At 37.1% G+C, this 15,490-nt stretch overlaps 1 protein-coding gene across 1 annotated transcript in view; it reads left to right on the top strand.

Moving 5' to 3' along the window:
* atm (ATM serine/threonine kinase) overlaps positions 1 to 15,490 on the top strand; it is a 39,879-nt gene that overhangs the window by 13,268 nt on the left and 11,121 nt on the right. The window contains exons 27-46 of the mRNA XM_088427459.1: positions 82 to 197; positions 3,705 to 3,831; positions 3,936 to 4,159; positions 4,957 to 5,134; positions 6,651 to 6,809; positions 6,904 to 7,036; positions 7,122 to 7,217; positions 7,291 to 7,462; positions 7,533 to 7,674; positions 8,733 to 8,909; positions 9,010 to 9,187; positions 9,263 to 9,359; positions 9,527 to 9,685; positions 9,843 to 9,951; positions 10,802 to 10,890; positions 11,003 to 11,105; positions 13,995 to 14,143; positions 14,218 to 14,322; positions 14,393 to 14,512; positions 14,606 to 14,840. Coding sequence (XP_088283585.1) covers positions 82 to 197; positions 3,705 to 3,831; positions 3,936 to 4,159; positions 4,957 to 5,134; positions 6,651 to 6,809; positions 6,904 to 7,036; positions 7,122 to 7,217; positions 7,291 to 7,462; positions 7,533 to 7,674; positions 8,733 to 8,909; positions 9,010 to 9,187; positions 9,263 to 9,359; positions 9,527 to 9,685; positions 9,843 to 9,951; positions 10,802 to 10,890; positions 11,003 to 11,105; positions 13,995 to 14,143; positions 14,218 to 14,322; positions 14,393 to 14,512; positions 14,606 to 14,840 — 2,868 coding nt within the window. The remainder of the gene's footprint in view (positions 1 to 81; positions 198 to 3,704; positions 3,832 to 3,935; positions 4,160 to 4,956; positions 5,135 to 6,650; positions 6,810 to 6,903; positions 7,037 to 7,121; positions 7,218 to 7,290; positions 7,463 to 7,532; positions 7,675 to 8,732; positions 8,910 to 9,009; positions 9,188 to 9,262; positions 9,360 to 9,526; positions 9,686 to 9,842; positions 9,952 to 10,801; positions 10,891 to 11,002; positions 11,106 to 13,994; positions 14,144 to 14,217; positions 14,323 to 14,392; positions 14,513 to 14,605; positions 14,841 to 15,490) is intronic.

Consider the following 15,490-nt stretch of genomic DNA (forward strand, 5'->3'; position numbering starts at 1 on the left):
CCTTTTCATGCAAAAAAATAGGATGATTAATGAAAGTTATATATACTGTACACTTGATGTTTCCCCTCAATTTTGACATAGCAAATTGACAGCCTGATCCAGAGTAACTTACCGGAGATAGTTGTTGAACTGCTGATGACTCTCTATGAAGGCGGTGCCGCTAAGGAGGACAGAGGAGGCTTGAAACGCTTTATTGGGTAATGGTGTTTAATTTTTTTATGTTTTTATTTAGTTACTTAATCTTTATTGAACCATAGAAGTCCCATAAAAACATCTTTTATCAGGGAGTCCTGAACGAAAGACAGCAAAACCACACAATTTCAACACAGATGAAATTACAACTATACAGTAATAATTAAAACATTAAGATATTGAGAGAGAGAGATTATTCAATTGCTCTTAGTGTGTACTTTAGATTGTTCAACGAAATCAATTCTGTTAGTTTCCAGTCCTTCGGGAGCATGTTCCGTGCAGGGGCAGAGCACACAAAAATAAAAAAAGCCTTTCCCCAACTCAGGATGGACAAATTGAGCGGTGAGGAACGAATGATTGTTAGAGCGCAAACCATAACACAGAGTCGACATTTCTCCGAGTGATTTGCATATGTAAGAGGGCAATAATGTATGCCCTGATTATGAAGAAATTTTTACCAGTGAGTCAAACTGGTGGTCAAAGAAGGCCATCTCACTCGAGAATACAGTTCACAGTACATGCTCTTCAATTAGTGATAAACCTTAAAGTAGCATGATAGCGAGTCAATGCTCAAGCATTAAGCGGAAACATTCATAAACAGGTCTCCATACTCTAAAATGGGTTAAAGAAGTGAGAGTGACAGGATGTTTTTTTTTTTTTTTAACCTTATAAGAAATAGAAAGAATAAATTTAAAAAGCAGTTTTGGTTTCAATTTTGTTACAAGATTCTTAAAATGCCTTATGAAAGTAAAGCATCAAGAAAAGTACCAGTATATTTGTATCAATGAACAAACTCAATTTCATTTCCCTGAAAAGTGGACACTGAGGGAACAACGTGTAGACTTTTCCTAAAGTTTAAAAAATATAATTAATTTGGTTTTGCCTTCAGTAGGAACTAGCTTTACAAGTAGAAGTGTGTGCTGCTCTATATCAAGAACTTTATGCAGTCAACAGCATTAGCCCTAGATGAGCCAAAGCTCTAAATATCATCAGCATTAAATTGCAAACTGCAAAATTGCAGGCACCTTTTGTCTCAAATCATTGCACGTAAGCTATAAGCTAGCAGTGAGTGGACAAGAGATAGTTGGTGAGAGAGATACAGCGAGCGCCCCGTGTGTCTGTGTGTGTTTATAGGTGTGCGTTAATGTGCAGAAAATAAACTCGTCAACATGAAATGACAGGATCCACACTGTTCTATTTATTGATACATATAATAGTTAGAGGTATTACAAATCAATATTTTCCTTTAATGTTGTGCTGTAAATGTATACTAAGGGCACATTTCAGTTTAAATTGGGTATGCTCAATCAGAAAGAATTAAATTATGCGTTTATTGTTGAGCAAAGCCCCTTTTGTTCACAGATTTGTTTTAATTTTATTTACAAATTTTATTTTAATTTAGCGTGTTAAATGTTTGTAATTGTAACAATTGCTGTATTTTTATAGTTTGGTTAGAAATAAAATCATTCCATGTGGAAAAGGCTATTTCGCAAAAGTATACAATTTAAAAAAAAATTACATTCAGATCCGTAATTTGAACACTGTGATACTGTGATATTTTTGCTCAAGTTTATTATACCGTCAGAATCTGATATCGGCCCATGCCTTTGGAATATAACGTGCCGTTGTCGACTGTGAGGCTAGTTTGTTGCAGCGTAATCATTTAATAAATTTTCTTTGCCAATAAGCTGCAGTACAGTTCTTTGAGACAAGATCACAAAGGGGTGTTTAGCTATGTACACTTAATTCCTGTTTATAAAACTTAAACTTTTGTTTATTTTACAATTTTCATCAAAGTTTCCTTAAAAAAGGTACAAGCCAACTCGCATCAGGCCTTTATGTCCCTATTTAACCAGACAAATCATGATGATGGGCTTGTTCATTGAAATGTCTTTACACTTCTCTTGACAACAATTTGGGATTTTTGTATCTCTGCATGCTGCAGCAACACAATGATCATTTATTCATATATGCATTTATCATTTATGTTATAATAAAAAAATATTAATAAACATTATCCCTTATACTAGTTTAGTTATACTTTTACATAAATTCTCATAAACAGGTACTTTTTTTTAACATTGTGGTTGGTCAGTATTTACTGTAGTCTGTTCAAATTTTCAACCCACATACATTCCACATAGTGAAGCTTTTCATCATTGTCCTGGATTACATTGTCTTGAAATTATATGCAGTACTGTATTCTCGTCAAACCCCCTCAAAAGCCATCCTCTCTAAAGACATTTTGAATCCTGCCCTGAAGTAAATTGTTGCTGACTTTTTACATTAATTGCACAGTTTTTGATTCCAATGGCTCAAGCAATTTTAAAATCACAGGTCATAAAAACAGTGCAATTGTTTGGTGAAGGTGTGCAACATTAAGAATTGCTCTTACATCTTTTGTTTCAATATCATCAGTTTACAGTGAATTCTTGTACATGTTGCCCCAAACCTTTCAACAATACTTAACATACAGTAATACAGGTATTAGAGAGCAGTACAAAAGTTTAAAAATGTATTTTTGTGAAAATGTTTCACCAAATGTTTTACCTATTCCAAAAGGACAATGCTTTTTCAAAGTTTGAATCTAACATATTTATTATGACATATCTTATTTATGTGGTTTCCAACAAATTTTTATCAATAATTACCCCCAGGAATTTAATCTCTTCCACTTTTTCTATAACTGCACCTTCTATTTGTAATCTTACGTGGTTTACTATTTTTACATTTCCAAATACAGTAAAATTAATGTTGTCATTTTAAAGCATTTTCATGGGTACTCTTACCCATAGAACTTTGTTTGATCTCAAGTCCCAGGCTGCCAGCAAACATTAAAAAATAAATAAATAAATGCCATAGATCTCACTTTCTGCACATCAGTATAAGTCAATCATCAACCAATGTATTTATTTACAGTACAAAGTTACCATGGTCCCAAGACACTTCACCACATAATGCAAGAATCAAATACCGAAAAACAAGTGTCAATAAAGCATAAAAGAATAAACGTGGTCACCAGCCATACTGGACCGAAATACTGACTATGACTAAAAAGATGTTTTAAAACGAGATGTCAAAATTGCAGTGGAGGAACCTTTCCTAATATTCAGTGGAAGACCAAAAATGGGGCATGGTAGGAGAAATCTCTATGAATGACCAATCGACTTTTTATTTACAGAGTGGATGACAAAAAGATGTGAGTACAAAAGATGAGGGCCTTTACAATTGGTCCAACATTTACTGAGTGCAATTTCAGGATCCCAAAAGTGAGCTGTAACTTGAAAACCATTACAGCTAGAATGCCTAGATTTTGGATTATTTCATTTGAAATATTGCACTAATGTGACATATATCAGGCAAGTTGAAGAGGTTTCAGTTGGGACATTTTGGGTATTTGTGAATTGACACGGAATGACCCAAAAGGAAAAGCGCAATGAGAAAGGGAGCTTAGAATGGTTTTATACTTAATCAATAAATAGCTTACTAAATGTGAACAAATCTTTTCTTAGGGAATTTGACCCGGTTCCAAACCCACCGTACTTCAGCTCTCACGTCATCAAAGCTACACTGGACTATCTGAGCAAATGCCACAGCGCGAGCCATAAGTCGCTTGTAGCCATTCTGTCAAAAACTCCAGTAAGATATGCTCATTTGATTACAATTCTTTATATCCTGTTTATCATACATTCTTTGCACAGTACTTTGATAAACTGGTTGTTCTTTTTTTTTTTTTTTTACAGATATCTATTCAAAAGATTTTGCTGGCAGTGTGTGAAAAGGCAGCTTTGACAACTAACCGTTATGAACGTCATCGCATTCTCTTGATGTATCACCTGTTTGTCAATCTGCTGCTCAGGGAGATAAACGAGGGTCTCGGAGGTGCCTGGGCATTTGTCCTTAGGGACATCATCTTCACACTCATCCACCATATCAACGGCTGGCTGGTGCATACAGACACACACAGGTCAAGTGATCACCTTACACATATTGCACATCATATTCTTCTGCAGTTCGAGCTATACATCACTGGCATGATCTCATAAGTCAGCTCTATTGTTTTGGGTAATCGTGCAGCATAACATTGTTGCTCCCCTTTTTGTTTAGTGTGCATGCTATTTTGTTATGAAAGCTGTCATGCTCATCTATCTTTATATAACATAACTTCTGAAGAAGATGCATGCGGAAGATTGTGTGCAAAACGTCTTTGGAATGTTATACTTTGAAACTTTGTTTGATTATTGAAATCTATTGGATGACAAACCTTTTCCGATGCCTGGATTTCATGAATACATTCACTCACGTATTGACTGAAGTAAGTTTGGTTAACCTACTATCATTGATAAGAAGACTTGTATTCACATCATGATCACATTACAATATAATGCATTTTCACAATATTATCTTAAACAAAATGGTCAAAACACACATACTATTCTGTTGGAAATCAAAGTTATCCAAACATTAATTTCTTTTGTTCCCATTTAACAACAGGTGTTCCACAGAAGCTTGCATGTGTGTACCATTGTAAAGTTAGTCAAGAAAAATAATTGACAGTAATGTTAAGAGAAAAATGAATGAAATTAAGTTTGTAGAAACACACGCTTTCCCCATTGAGTGGATACGGTTGGTACGGTTCGGTGCAGACGTGAATACAATCATATTACAAGAACCTGAAAAGAAAATGTGGAATAAAATGCTTATTGTTACTAATGCTTATTGTTATTTATTATTATTATAATTTCTTTTTTTGATCGTTCACAGACCAGTTCAGTGTGATGATGAGGTCTCCAATCGAAGCTTGTCCCTGTGCTGTGACCTTTTGACTACTGTGTGTCAGGCTGCGCTGCAGTTTTGTGATGATGCTCTTGACTGTCACTTAAAGGTCATTGTTGGTACTCTCACGGCACATGTGGCCAGCCAGCCAGCTATCTCACAGCAGGTAATGTCTTTATTTTAAAAACTCTTTTACAGTGGTTCTTAACCCTTTTTCAGTGATGTACCCCCTGTGAAATATATTTTTAACCAAGTACCCCTTAACCAATCCAAAGCATTTTTGCATATAAAAAAGACCTCAAGCATACCATCAGTATATGATTTATTCAACTTTAAAACCTTTTAAACTTCATTTGTATTGGTCCACAAAAAAATCAACTTAAAGTGTCCTCCTTTGGGATCAAGGAAGAGATTTGTTATCAAAAAGAAATAACTTAATTATTAATACATTTGTCCACAGAAAATAATCAAAAGAAAGAGTCAGACCTGTTCTCAAAAAGAAATAATTATAAATAAATATTTGCCCTCAGAAAATTATTAAGCATAAATAGTCCTCTTTTGACTTGACATTAGATATCTGTTCACAAAAATCAATCATTAAATTGACAGGTTACGCGAGGTGCCATGTGACAAGTTGGGTCAAACCATTCTAGTATAGGGGAGAATCTTGGTTTTCAAAATAATGCAACTGAATAACCTACTGAGATAAAATTTGTTCATGAACTCATGTTTTCCTGAAACATTTCATGAAATCAATAATATTTTTAAAGTGTTTTTTCCATCATGTTTGTTTGTTTTATTTAAAATTTCCAGTACCCCCTGGAGTTACCGCCAGGGTTACTCGTACTCCCATTTGAGAACCACTGCTCTAATACATTCGGATAAATGCTTAAAATATAATACATTTTGGATAACGGTGCTTTAAATGTTTTAAAGCCCTTTTTTGCAACATTGTTGACTATTGAAGTTAACATTCCAAAGACATAATGAAACAAACTTATTCATAAATGAATTACAATGACAATAAGAATAACGCATATCTTAATATATGGCATGTTCCATAGCACTCAGTTCTTTGTAGTAATTTATAATATTGAATCAGTATTCCAAGATTTTCAACAACTTATTTAATTTTGGTCACTTATGCTTTTTAGTTACCAATGTCAATGACTTTCGAGGGTTTTTTTTTTGTTTGTTTGTTTTTTTAAACTCGCTCTTAAAGTCCTTGAGAATGAAAAGTAGGTGTCATTTGAAAAAGGCAATTGGCAGTTATATGCAATTATCTACATGAGAGGGTCATAAAACTGGTATGAGAAACAGCTCTATGTTTGATTATGCCACTTGTACACCACCACACACAAACATCACAATAATACTGTATCTATTTGTGTCTCTAATTCACAGTCATACAGAGCTGGAGCCTTTCACAATTTCATAAATTGGGCTGCCAGTCTGTCACAGTGCCGAGACTATATAGTACATAATGCATATATGTCTTTCAGGCACATGTTTTCAAACAACTTTTTGATAAAAATTAGGAAATGAAATTAAAATCCTCTTTATTGAAAAAATACATATACTGTATTACACGATGCAGAAAATTATGGGCAATAATTCTTTTACAATTTATATTCTATTCTTGCAACCTCACCATTATTTTTGTCTTTTCTGTTCCACTCTAGGTGCTCAGTCTATTACAGTTTCTTGTGATAGAAAATCAACACAAATTGAAGGCAGCCATTTGCAAGTTGGAGCCATTTCCTGACCTGCCTGAATTCCAAGAGCTGCGTTCTGTCCAGAATAAAATCAAGTACAATTCTGGACCCTTCACATTAAGACAGGTAAGATTTTTTTTTTTTCCCTCAAAGCAATAATATGACTGGAGATACTTTGACTAAATCTGTTTGTATAATATTTTTTAATTTTCATGTCTAGGAAATATCCCACTTCCTGTCAGTGACACCATCTGACTCATTACCTCTGACTAGCCTTGAAGGATTTAGGCAACTTTCTCAAAAACTGCATGACAACAAGAATGAGATAAGAGAGCTGCTCAAAGAGTGCCATGGTAAGACAACAGCGGAATTTATTGTTAGTCTGGACATTGTTTAGTAGATATTGCCTGTAATCCATTCTGTCTGTGCCCACCTTAGCTGATCCCACCAACAGTATCCTGATAAAGCTGGTTCTGACCCTGCTGCAGCTCTGTAAGATGGCAACCAACCACCCTGCTGGAGTTGACATTTTAGGTAAGCTAATTTAAGTTTCTGGCAACCGCAGACCAGTGTGCTTTTCATCGTAAAACTGTAAAATGTCCTCCAGAGGCAGCAGGAAGTAGTCTGGGAGAACTGGGCCCTGTAGATCTCTCCACCATCGTCTTGCTTCACGGCAGAGACCCACTTTATGAAAAGGCTGTGAACCTCTTCCCATCCATTGAGTCGCAGTGTGTTTACATCATTCTCAATTGCATGAATGACTCCCTCACTCATCAATGGTAAGGCACATCTTTAAACTTAGAATATGTTGAAGCTAGATGTTTTATGACTGCTCTACTCTGGTGGCAGCATTGACGTGAGGAAGGCAGCAGCTCAATCTGTGAAGGACATCCTTGTCACTCAGTCTGGAATAAACTTTTGGCAGCAGCACAAAGAAAGTAGAGACCCCATGTTGGTGTATCTGAATCCATTTAGAAAAGCCAACCAGAAGGTGAGCACAATTTATGTCACCGGAAAATGAAATGGAATGTGCTTATAATCAGATGGTTTTAACATGGTGGCGAAAATAGATATGGTGATGTGGTGGCATAGAGATTTATATTGGCAGTGAATCAAGGAAATTATATTGTCTATACACCTTGGATTCTATTGGGGGGGGGGTTAAATTCACATATTCCTCCTCCTCCCAAAAAAAAACAAAAAACACTATCTTAAAGGGATACTTTGTGAGATATGACAGTTTTTTTTAAATTACGGAGAGCAGTAAGTGTTGCATTTACCATGCATTTCCGTAACATGGCAGCCTCCGTAGAAGTGCCACCCCTCCCATGTAATATAATATAATGATAACTAGACCTACGATTATATCTAAAACATACTGTTAATCGTTAGGAACACATTTTTCTTCAAGTTTTTGACATTTTATAATCATTGAATTTATTCCTTTCTAATGGGAAATGGTCTAAACCTAACACAGTGTCCCTTTAAATTTATTTGCTATGTCCTCATCATTTTTATGCAGTACTGAAAAGTTTTTTTACTTTGTAGAATTTCATTAAGATTAACTAAGATTGAATTTTTTATTTTATTTTTTTCAGAATGCTAAAGGTGCAATGTAAATGATAAACCTGAAAACTAAATCATGAATGCTCTGGAACACAAAACATTTGAATCACAACGATGATGGTATATTTTGTAACTCTCAACCAGCTTTACTTGATCAGCTGACTTTGCTTAATTTGCCTCTTAATGTTACAAGAGTAAATACTGAGTTAAAAGGGTTCCTTTGCTCCTTAGTTTTAAATAGGGATGTTCCGTACTACTTATTTCAGACTGATACCAGAAGGAGTACTCAAATAAAAAAAAAAAAAATGCCAAAACTATTTCTTGTTGTTGATTGAAAAACGCCTCTAAGAGAGCGGCCAATATTGCTATCGCTTAGCAAGATACCTTGAGATACAGATACTTGATAGCTGTACTTGCATATCCCTAGTTTTAAGCCAAACAATGTTGCTGATGCACTTTAGCACTGACTGTTCCCTTTGTCAGGTGGCTGCTGTGACTGCCAAAGAAAGTTCTGAGGCCAGGGAGAAGCTGGAGAATCAAAATATTTGGATCCCCCAAATGGGTGGCCACGCAGTCTGGGTGAAGTCTCTGTGCACTGCCCTGCTGGATAGCGGAGGAGTTAAGTGGGAGGCCCTCCTACTGTCTCGACCTCTTTGCCTGGTAAGCAGTCAGAGAAGTAAATTTCAACTTCTTCTAATATTTTTGACGACAAAAGAGTCTTCAATGTGTTTTTATTAATGTCCTCACTCCCTGTGTTCAGGTGAACTTGGACTGTTGTCAGAGGCTGTTGCCGCTTATCATTCATTCTATTCTCCTGAATGACAGTCAGGGCTCCTGGAGAGAGTTGCTGTCTTCCCATATCCGGGATTTCTTCAGTTTTTGTTCTAGAAGTGCTCAAGCCTCAAGCCGCTCTGCCACACCACTCAATTCTGACTCTGGTATAATGTAATGACAATGGATACATTGATTTATAATAGAGTTTCTTTATCATTAGCATAAATTATCCCTTACAGAGAGTGACACTGCCAGTCAAGGCTTGTACGACAAGGCATCTCTGCGTACCATGCTGGCAGTTATTGACTATCTGAGACGCCAGCAGCGACCTCTAAGGTTTGACTAATTTGCATTTATATTGTAAAGTAAAACCTTTTGTGCTGTTATAATAATCATTGAGAGGAGATGCAGTCTTGTGCATTTTGTTTTGTTTCACACTTCATGGTTGAACACAGTCTAGAGGCCCATCTATTTGTATATGATAAGTATATCCATCCTTTTAGCAAGTCTTCTGGCCCTGTGTGTGATTCCAACTTCTGGCTGGACCTGAACTACCTAGAGGTGGCCAAATCTGCTCAGTCATGCTCTGCCCACTTCACTGCTCTGCTTTACACAGAGATATATGTGGATAAGATTAAATCTAATTTGGAGGACAGTTGCAGGTATGTATATGAGTCTTAATGAAGTCTCTATTCAATTTCAGGAAATTGTGGGTTAATACATTTGAGATGATTAGTTGTATTAATTTTCAGTAGTTGCTACATCATGTTTTCACAGTTTGTTCTTTGTCTCTTTTATGCATCTAAAATGAATGAGCAGAAGCAAAGGTAGAGCAACACGTAAGATTACCTTTGAAGAGAACAGTCAAAGTGTCACCATTACCAGCCTGACTGTGAAAAGTATGGAGGACTCAAATATCAGCTTGCAGGTCAGCCATGGGTCAGATTTGTCACTTTCAGGGGACTTTATTTATATTTTCTCTTAGCCACATTTTATTTGCTCGTTGAATCAATTAGTCACAATACAGAAAGGCTGAATTATTCTGTTCTTCTCAATGGCACAGTGAATAACACGTCTGCCTCACAGTTAAAGAGACTCAAGTTCAAATCCACTTCGCTCCAGTCTTCCTGTGTGGAGTTTGCCCACGTGGGTTCTCTCCAGGCACTCCGGTTTCCTCCCGCACTTCAAAAACGTGCATGGCAGCTATATTGAACATACTAAATTGTCCTTAGGTGTGATTGGGTGTGTGAATGGATGTTTGTCTCTGTAATTGGCTGCCAACCAGTTCAGGGTGTCCCCCGCCTACTGCCCAAAGCCAGCTGGGATAGGCACCAACAAGCCTGTGACCCTTGTGAGGATAACCGGCTCTGGAAAATGGATGGATGGATATTCTGTTCGTCTACCTCTTCTTTCTTATTATTATTACAACTTTAAAATTTGTTTAAAGACACATTTTTATTGTTTGGCCTTTGACACAAAATGAAACTTGGCAATGCTGGACGGTATTTTGTTTTGTTTATATTTTCTATTCTTCATTTAAACTTAAATTAATTGTGTTTGTTTTTTATTGTATCGCTTAAATGTCTAATTTTTGTTAACCTACTCTTTTCACTGTTTCTTATTGCATGACCAATTTCACCACATGCACAGCACTTGTACACAGCAATGCCTGTTTTAAAGTGTTATACAAAGAAAGTTGTGTCGAGGTAAATGGAGGATTACAGTTTACAGATTACAGTAAAAATATATTGAGCATGACATACCTCATTTATTAACAGGAACTTCTGATTGATGTCTACCGAAGCATCGGTGAGCCTGACAGTCTTTATGGCTGTGGAGGAGAAACAATGACCAGCCCACTAACAAGGTAATTTAAAAAAAAAAAAAGTTTCTAATCTGGCATTCATGTCAATTTTGCATATGCTCTGTAACCTAGCTATCAGAATCACAGATAGACCTTTGTCAAACCTATTATACAGGATTCGAACATACGAGCATGAAGCTTTGTGGGGGAAAGCTCTGACCTCATACGACCTTCACTCGAATCTGCCAGACGTCATCCGACAAGTGGGAATTGTGGAGGCAAGTCAAACTTACCGGGGCATGTCAATATGCACACTTACATGGGTCTGAATTTGCATAGTGACTTAACTCAGAAGATTTACATACATTTTTAGCATGCTGTATTCCTGGTATTCCTATTTGCTTTTAAAGTTTGTTTTCATTCCTTATATTTTCTACAAAGTCAATTAAACAATAGATTGTATGTATAAGATATACAAGCCTTACATAAACTACACCAGTAGCGGGCAAATGCCATGTTGTAGTGACACATTTACAATTGGTGTATGAAAAGTTTTGAACGTTGTGTTTAAGATGCGTTGATGAAATTAAACTGTTCTTCTCTACTGGGTTAAAAGCGCTTCAGCGTCATTGGTGTAAGTGTTCAGCCTTTGACAGGGACTATGTTGAAAAATAAATGTTCAAAAATATTTCATCCTTTATAGTTTTTCCGATACTTAAAACTGTACGCAGCCCTCGTATTTGATCAAAACTGATGGGCTAGAAAATTTCAAACTTTTGTTCAAATGTTTCTAAAAATACACGTACAGTCTCAAGAACTGGTAGCATCGTGGTGCATGTTGCTCCCTTTCATGTAGGTTAAATTCATTGTGGGTTAAATTGCCGGTCATTGCATCAATTCCCAGACACTGCTTGTCTCAAATTTGGATCAAAAGGGTGGATTGTGTCAACAAGGGCATTTAGTGTCAAAACTGTGCCAAACATATCATGTGAGTTACTTGCTATGGCAACCCCTTGCAGGATTAAGACAAAAGTAACTTCTTTCTACACTTGAAATGTTCCACATGCATGTGAGAGAATGTGTTCTGATGATAACTTTATGGCCATAATTGGAAACTCTATCTTTGGCACAAACACAACATTCTCATCACCAAAAAATGTCCACAAATACAGTGGACCTTTGTTGTGGCAGCGTCATGCTTTGGGACTGTTTTTTTATTAAATGGAATTGGGGCCTTAACCAAGATTGAGGGAATTTTGAATTGTTCCAAATAGAGGTCAGTGTTTGCACAAAATCCTTCAGACTTATGGAACCACGTTATCTCAGTTGTTAATTTTTATTTCCCCTCTTTAAAACATTTTTGTCCCAATTACAGTACACTTGATAGGGCCATTTCCTTAAAGCAGAGACGCAAAGTGTCATAACACTGTATCTACTGTATTATCAATATATGACATTCAATGTATGTTTGTTTGTTTTTTTTTAGTCTGTAATGTAGCAAAGCTGTAAAATTTGAACGGCGATATAGCAAGGGATCACTGTATGTTATTGGTTATTGGTCACATTAGTGGGAACATTTTTGAGTTATTTCCTTGTTTGTTTGTTTGTTTGTTTGTTTTGGCATTTGAGCAGAGATTGTGCATGTAGACTTTTTACATTCACTACAACATATGATACAGAAGGTTTTCCCCGAAAATGGAACCCTTGAATACTGTAGTTCAGTGGTGGTTCGTGAATTTCACACGAACTAAATATTGCAACACAAACTAATATTGCAACAATAAAATGATTTGACGTTTCAATGCTTTATTTTTTTGACACAGCCTGAATCTGTCGAAAAGCCCTAAAAGTCATCTTCACTATCTAACACACAAAATAACACCTTCCATTTAACATCTTCTCCTTTACAACTTATTTTGCATTTGGATTAATGTTATTCAAACAAAGATGTGTGGGAAAATTGGTCTTTTTTTTTTAGTTATGCGGTTATAAGTTGAGCCCCCAATATGGGGGTTGAAAATGAAGGGAAAAAAACAAAACTTTTTCTCAGAGAACAACAGTAATCTACCCTACTCAACTCGACAAAAAAGCCCAGTTTCCACCAAGAAATCTACCCTTCTCTATTGACTCATTTGGTCCCTGCTGCTTTGTCATTCCAAAAAAAGTAGCCCGGTTGCAAAACTTTGAATAAAAAATGAATACTTTAGTCATGTTTCCACTGATGTTATCTACTCTGTTCTATGAGCTCTTTTAGTCCTTACTGGTTTGTGGTTCCAAGAAAAAGTTGCCTAGTTCCAAAATGTGACAATTACTTTAACCATGTTACTTTTGTTTTTCACTTTTATCTCACCTCGTAACAGCGACCGTATGTAATGTGTGTGTGTGTGTGTGTGTGTGTGTGTGTGTGTGTGTGTGTGTGTGTGTGTGTGTGGGACCAATAAAAGATACCCAATGACTGCTTTTCAGGATTTAATGGTTCTCTGTGGAAGAAAACACAAGAGAGTTTGTCTTTTTGACGTATCTGCACAACTGCTTCCCTCGGAGAGAAACACTACAAACTGCAACACTTTTTCCAAATAAACAACATCCTTCCTAAATGCATAAAACATCCATATTCATTACGCAAAGAAACCACTTTCCCATTGTTGGTTATGCAAGAAAAGAAAAGCAGAATTTACGCCAAAAGATAACAAAACCAAAAACCAGCAACCTTTACCCTTGGTGAAGACTGCATAAAATCCCTCTACATGGCAACAACACTTCTCCCTGCGCCACAGTAATAATAACATGAACCAAAATTACTCAAACCTTAAAGGAAATAAGGGAAAAATACAGTGCCAAAAGACATAGACAGCATATCTGCAGGGAGCGACACTGCAAACTGAGAGAATGCTGAATTGGTCATGGAAAATCATAGCACAGCAGAAGTAGAATGCGCAGATCTCACAGGAAACTATTGAATATTGTTAAAAATAAGATGATTCATTGAGACAAAATTCATAATTGTACAAAAATAGATACCGTCAGTGGCTAAAGGGCTAAACAAACCCCAGATTTTCTTCCATTGTCACTTCCTGTGGGTGTAATGTCCAAGTGTCCCAATACTTTGTCCATGCAAAGTAATTATTTTCTATTGATTGTCTCTTATGTATGTGTGACCCATACAGGGCCTGCAGAACTTTGGTCTGGCGAGCATCCTTACTACCTACATGAGGGGTCTGGAGAGTGAAGGGGTGGAATGGGGAGCTGAGCTGAGAGAACTCCGTTTCCAGGCTGCCTGGAGGAATACTCAGTGGGACTGCAATCTGTCAGAGAGGTGCGAGGAAGGAGAAGGGCCTTAATTTGGTGTTCTGAAGTGCAGGGTAACTTTGTGTTCCTCATAAATGTCAGGAGCGACAAACACAAGCCGGGTTTCCATGAGTCTGTGTTCTGTGCCTTCCAAGCATTGAGGGACAAGGAGTTCTCCATATTTGATGACACCCTCAAGCGGGCAAGGTGAGTTGCCTTTTTACCAATAATCTTATCGCATATTGTCCGTGGTCAAGGAATATGCCTTTTCCCTCAGGGGTAGAGAAGTAGAGGAGCTGTGTAGAGGAAGTCTGGAAGCAGTGTCGTCACTGTACCCAGCCCTGAGAAATCTACAGAGTATCAGAGAGCTGGAGAGCATCAAATCATTGTTCTCAAGGTAACTGGAAGGATAGCAATGCTGGTGTTAAGAATATTGAAAATACAATTACAATGTTTTTTTTGTTTTTTTTTTGTCACTATTGTTTATCAGACCATTCTCAGAGCTGGCTGTGAAAAATGTGTGTAACCAGTGGCGGCAGCACTCCCAGCTGCTTGCCAGCAGTGAGTTTGCTTTGGTGGAGCCGATCTTAGCCATTCGATCTGTGTCCCATAACACACTGATGTCCAGGGTGGCAAACTCCGACACGACTCAGTATCTTAGCTCAGTACTTACTGAACACTTACTGGAGCTGTGCCAGCTGGCTCGTAAAGCGGAGAACACACAGGTACCATCCATAGAAACGTAACTGCTTTGCAATTCACTACAATAATGTTTTTTGGGAGGGGCAATGATTAACTCTAGTCTAGTTTTTTCATCTTCTGGCAAGAAGTAATAAGTTGCACGTTTGATTCACAATCATCCTTTAGTTTTTCTGATAACCTATTTATTTATTCATCCATTATATTGACTGCTGATAAGGGTTGCAGGCACACTGGAGCCTATCCTGCCTGTCTTTGAGCAATAGGTGGGATATACTCTGAATTAGTTGCTCACCAATCACAGGGCACACAAAGATGAACAAATGTTCACATTACCCAAACACACCTAGGGACAATTTAGAGTGCCCAATAAACCTACCACTCATGTTTTTTGGAATGTGGGAATTAAACTGGAAAACCCGGAGAAAACCCACACAGGTACTGGCAGGCTGGAGCGCTATTCAAACCCAAAGCCTTTGCACTGTGAGGTGGACATGCTAACCAGTCTGGCACTGTGTTGCCCCTGATATCCTATCAGTCTGTAATTTTTCCACTTTTTCATTGTTTTCAAGGGTTAATGCACCGTTTAAGGCAAGTTTGACTCCAATCCATCCTACAAAGCAAGAGTTTCTCATCATATGAGTGGATATTCTAACTTGCAACGTAAAGAATGAGC

This window comes from Hippichthys cyanospilos, chromosome 11, assembly GCF_059441005.1.
Source record: "Hippichthys cyanospilos isolate Australia breed blue-spotted pipefish chromosome 11, RoL_Hcya_1.0, whole genome shotgun sequence".
Taxonomy (NCBI): Eukaryota; Metazoa; Chordata; class Actinopteri; order Syngnathiformes; family Syngnathidae; genus Hippichthys; species Hippichthys cyanospilos.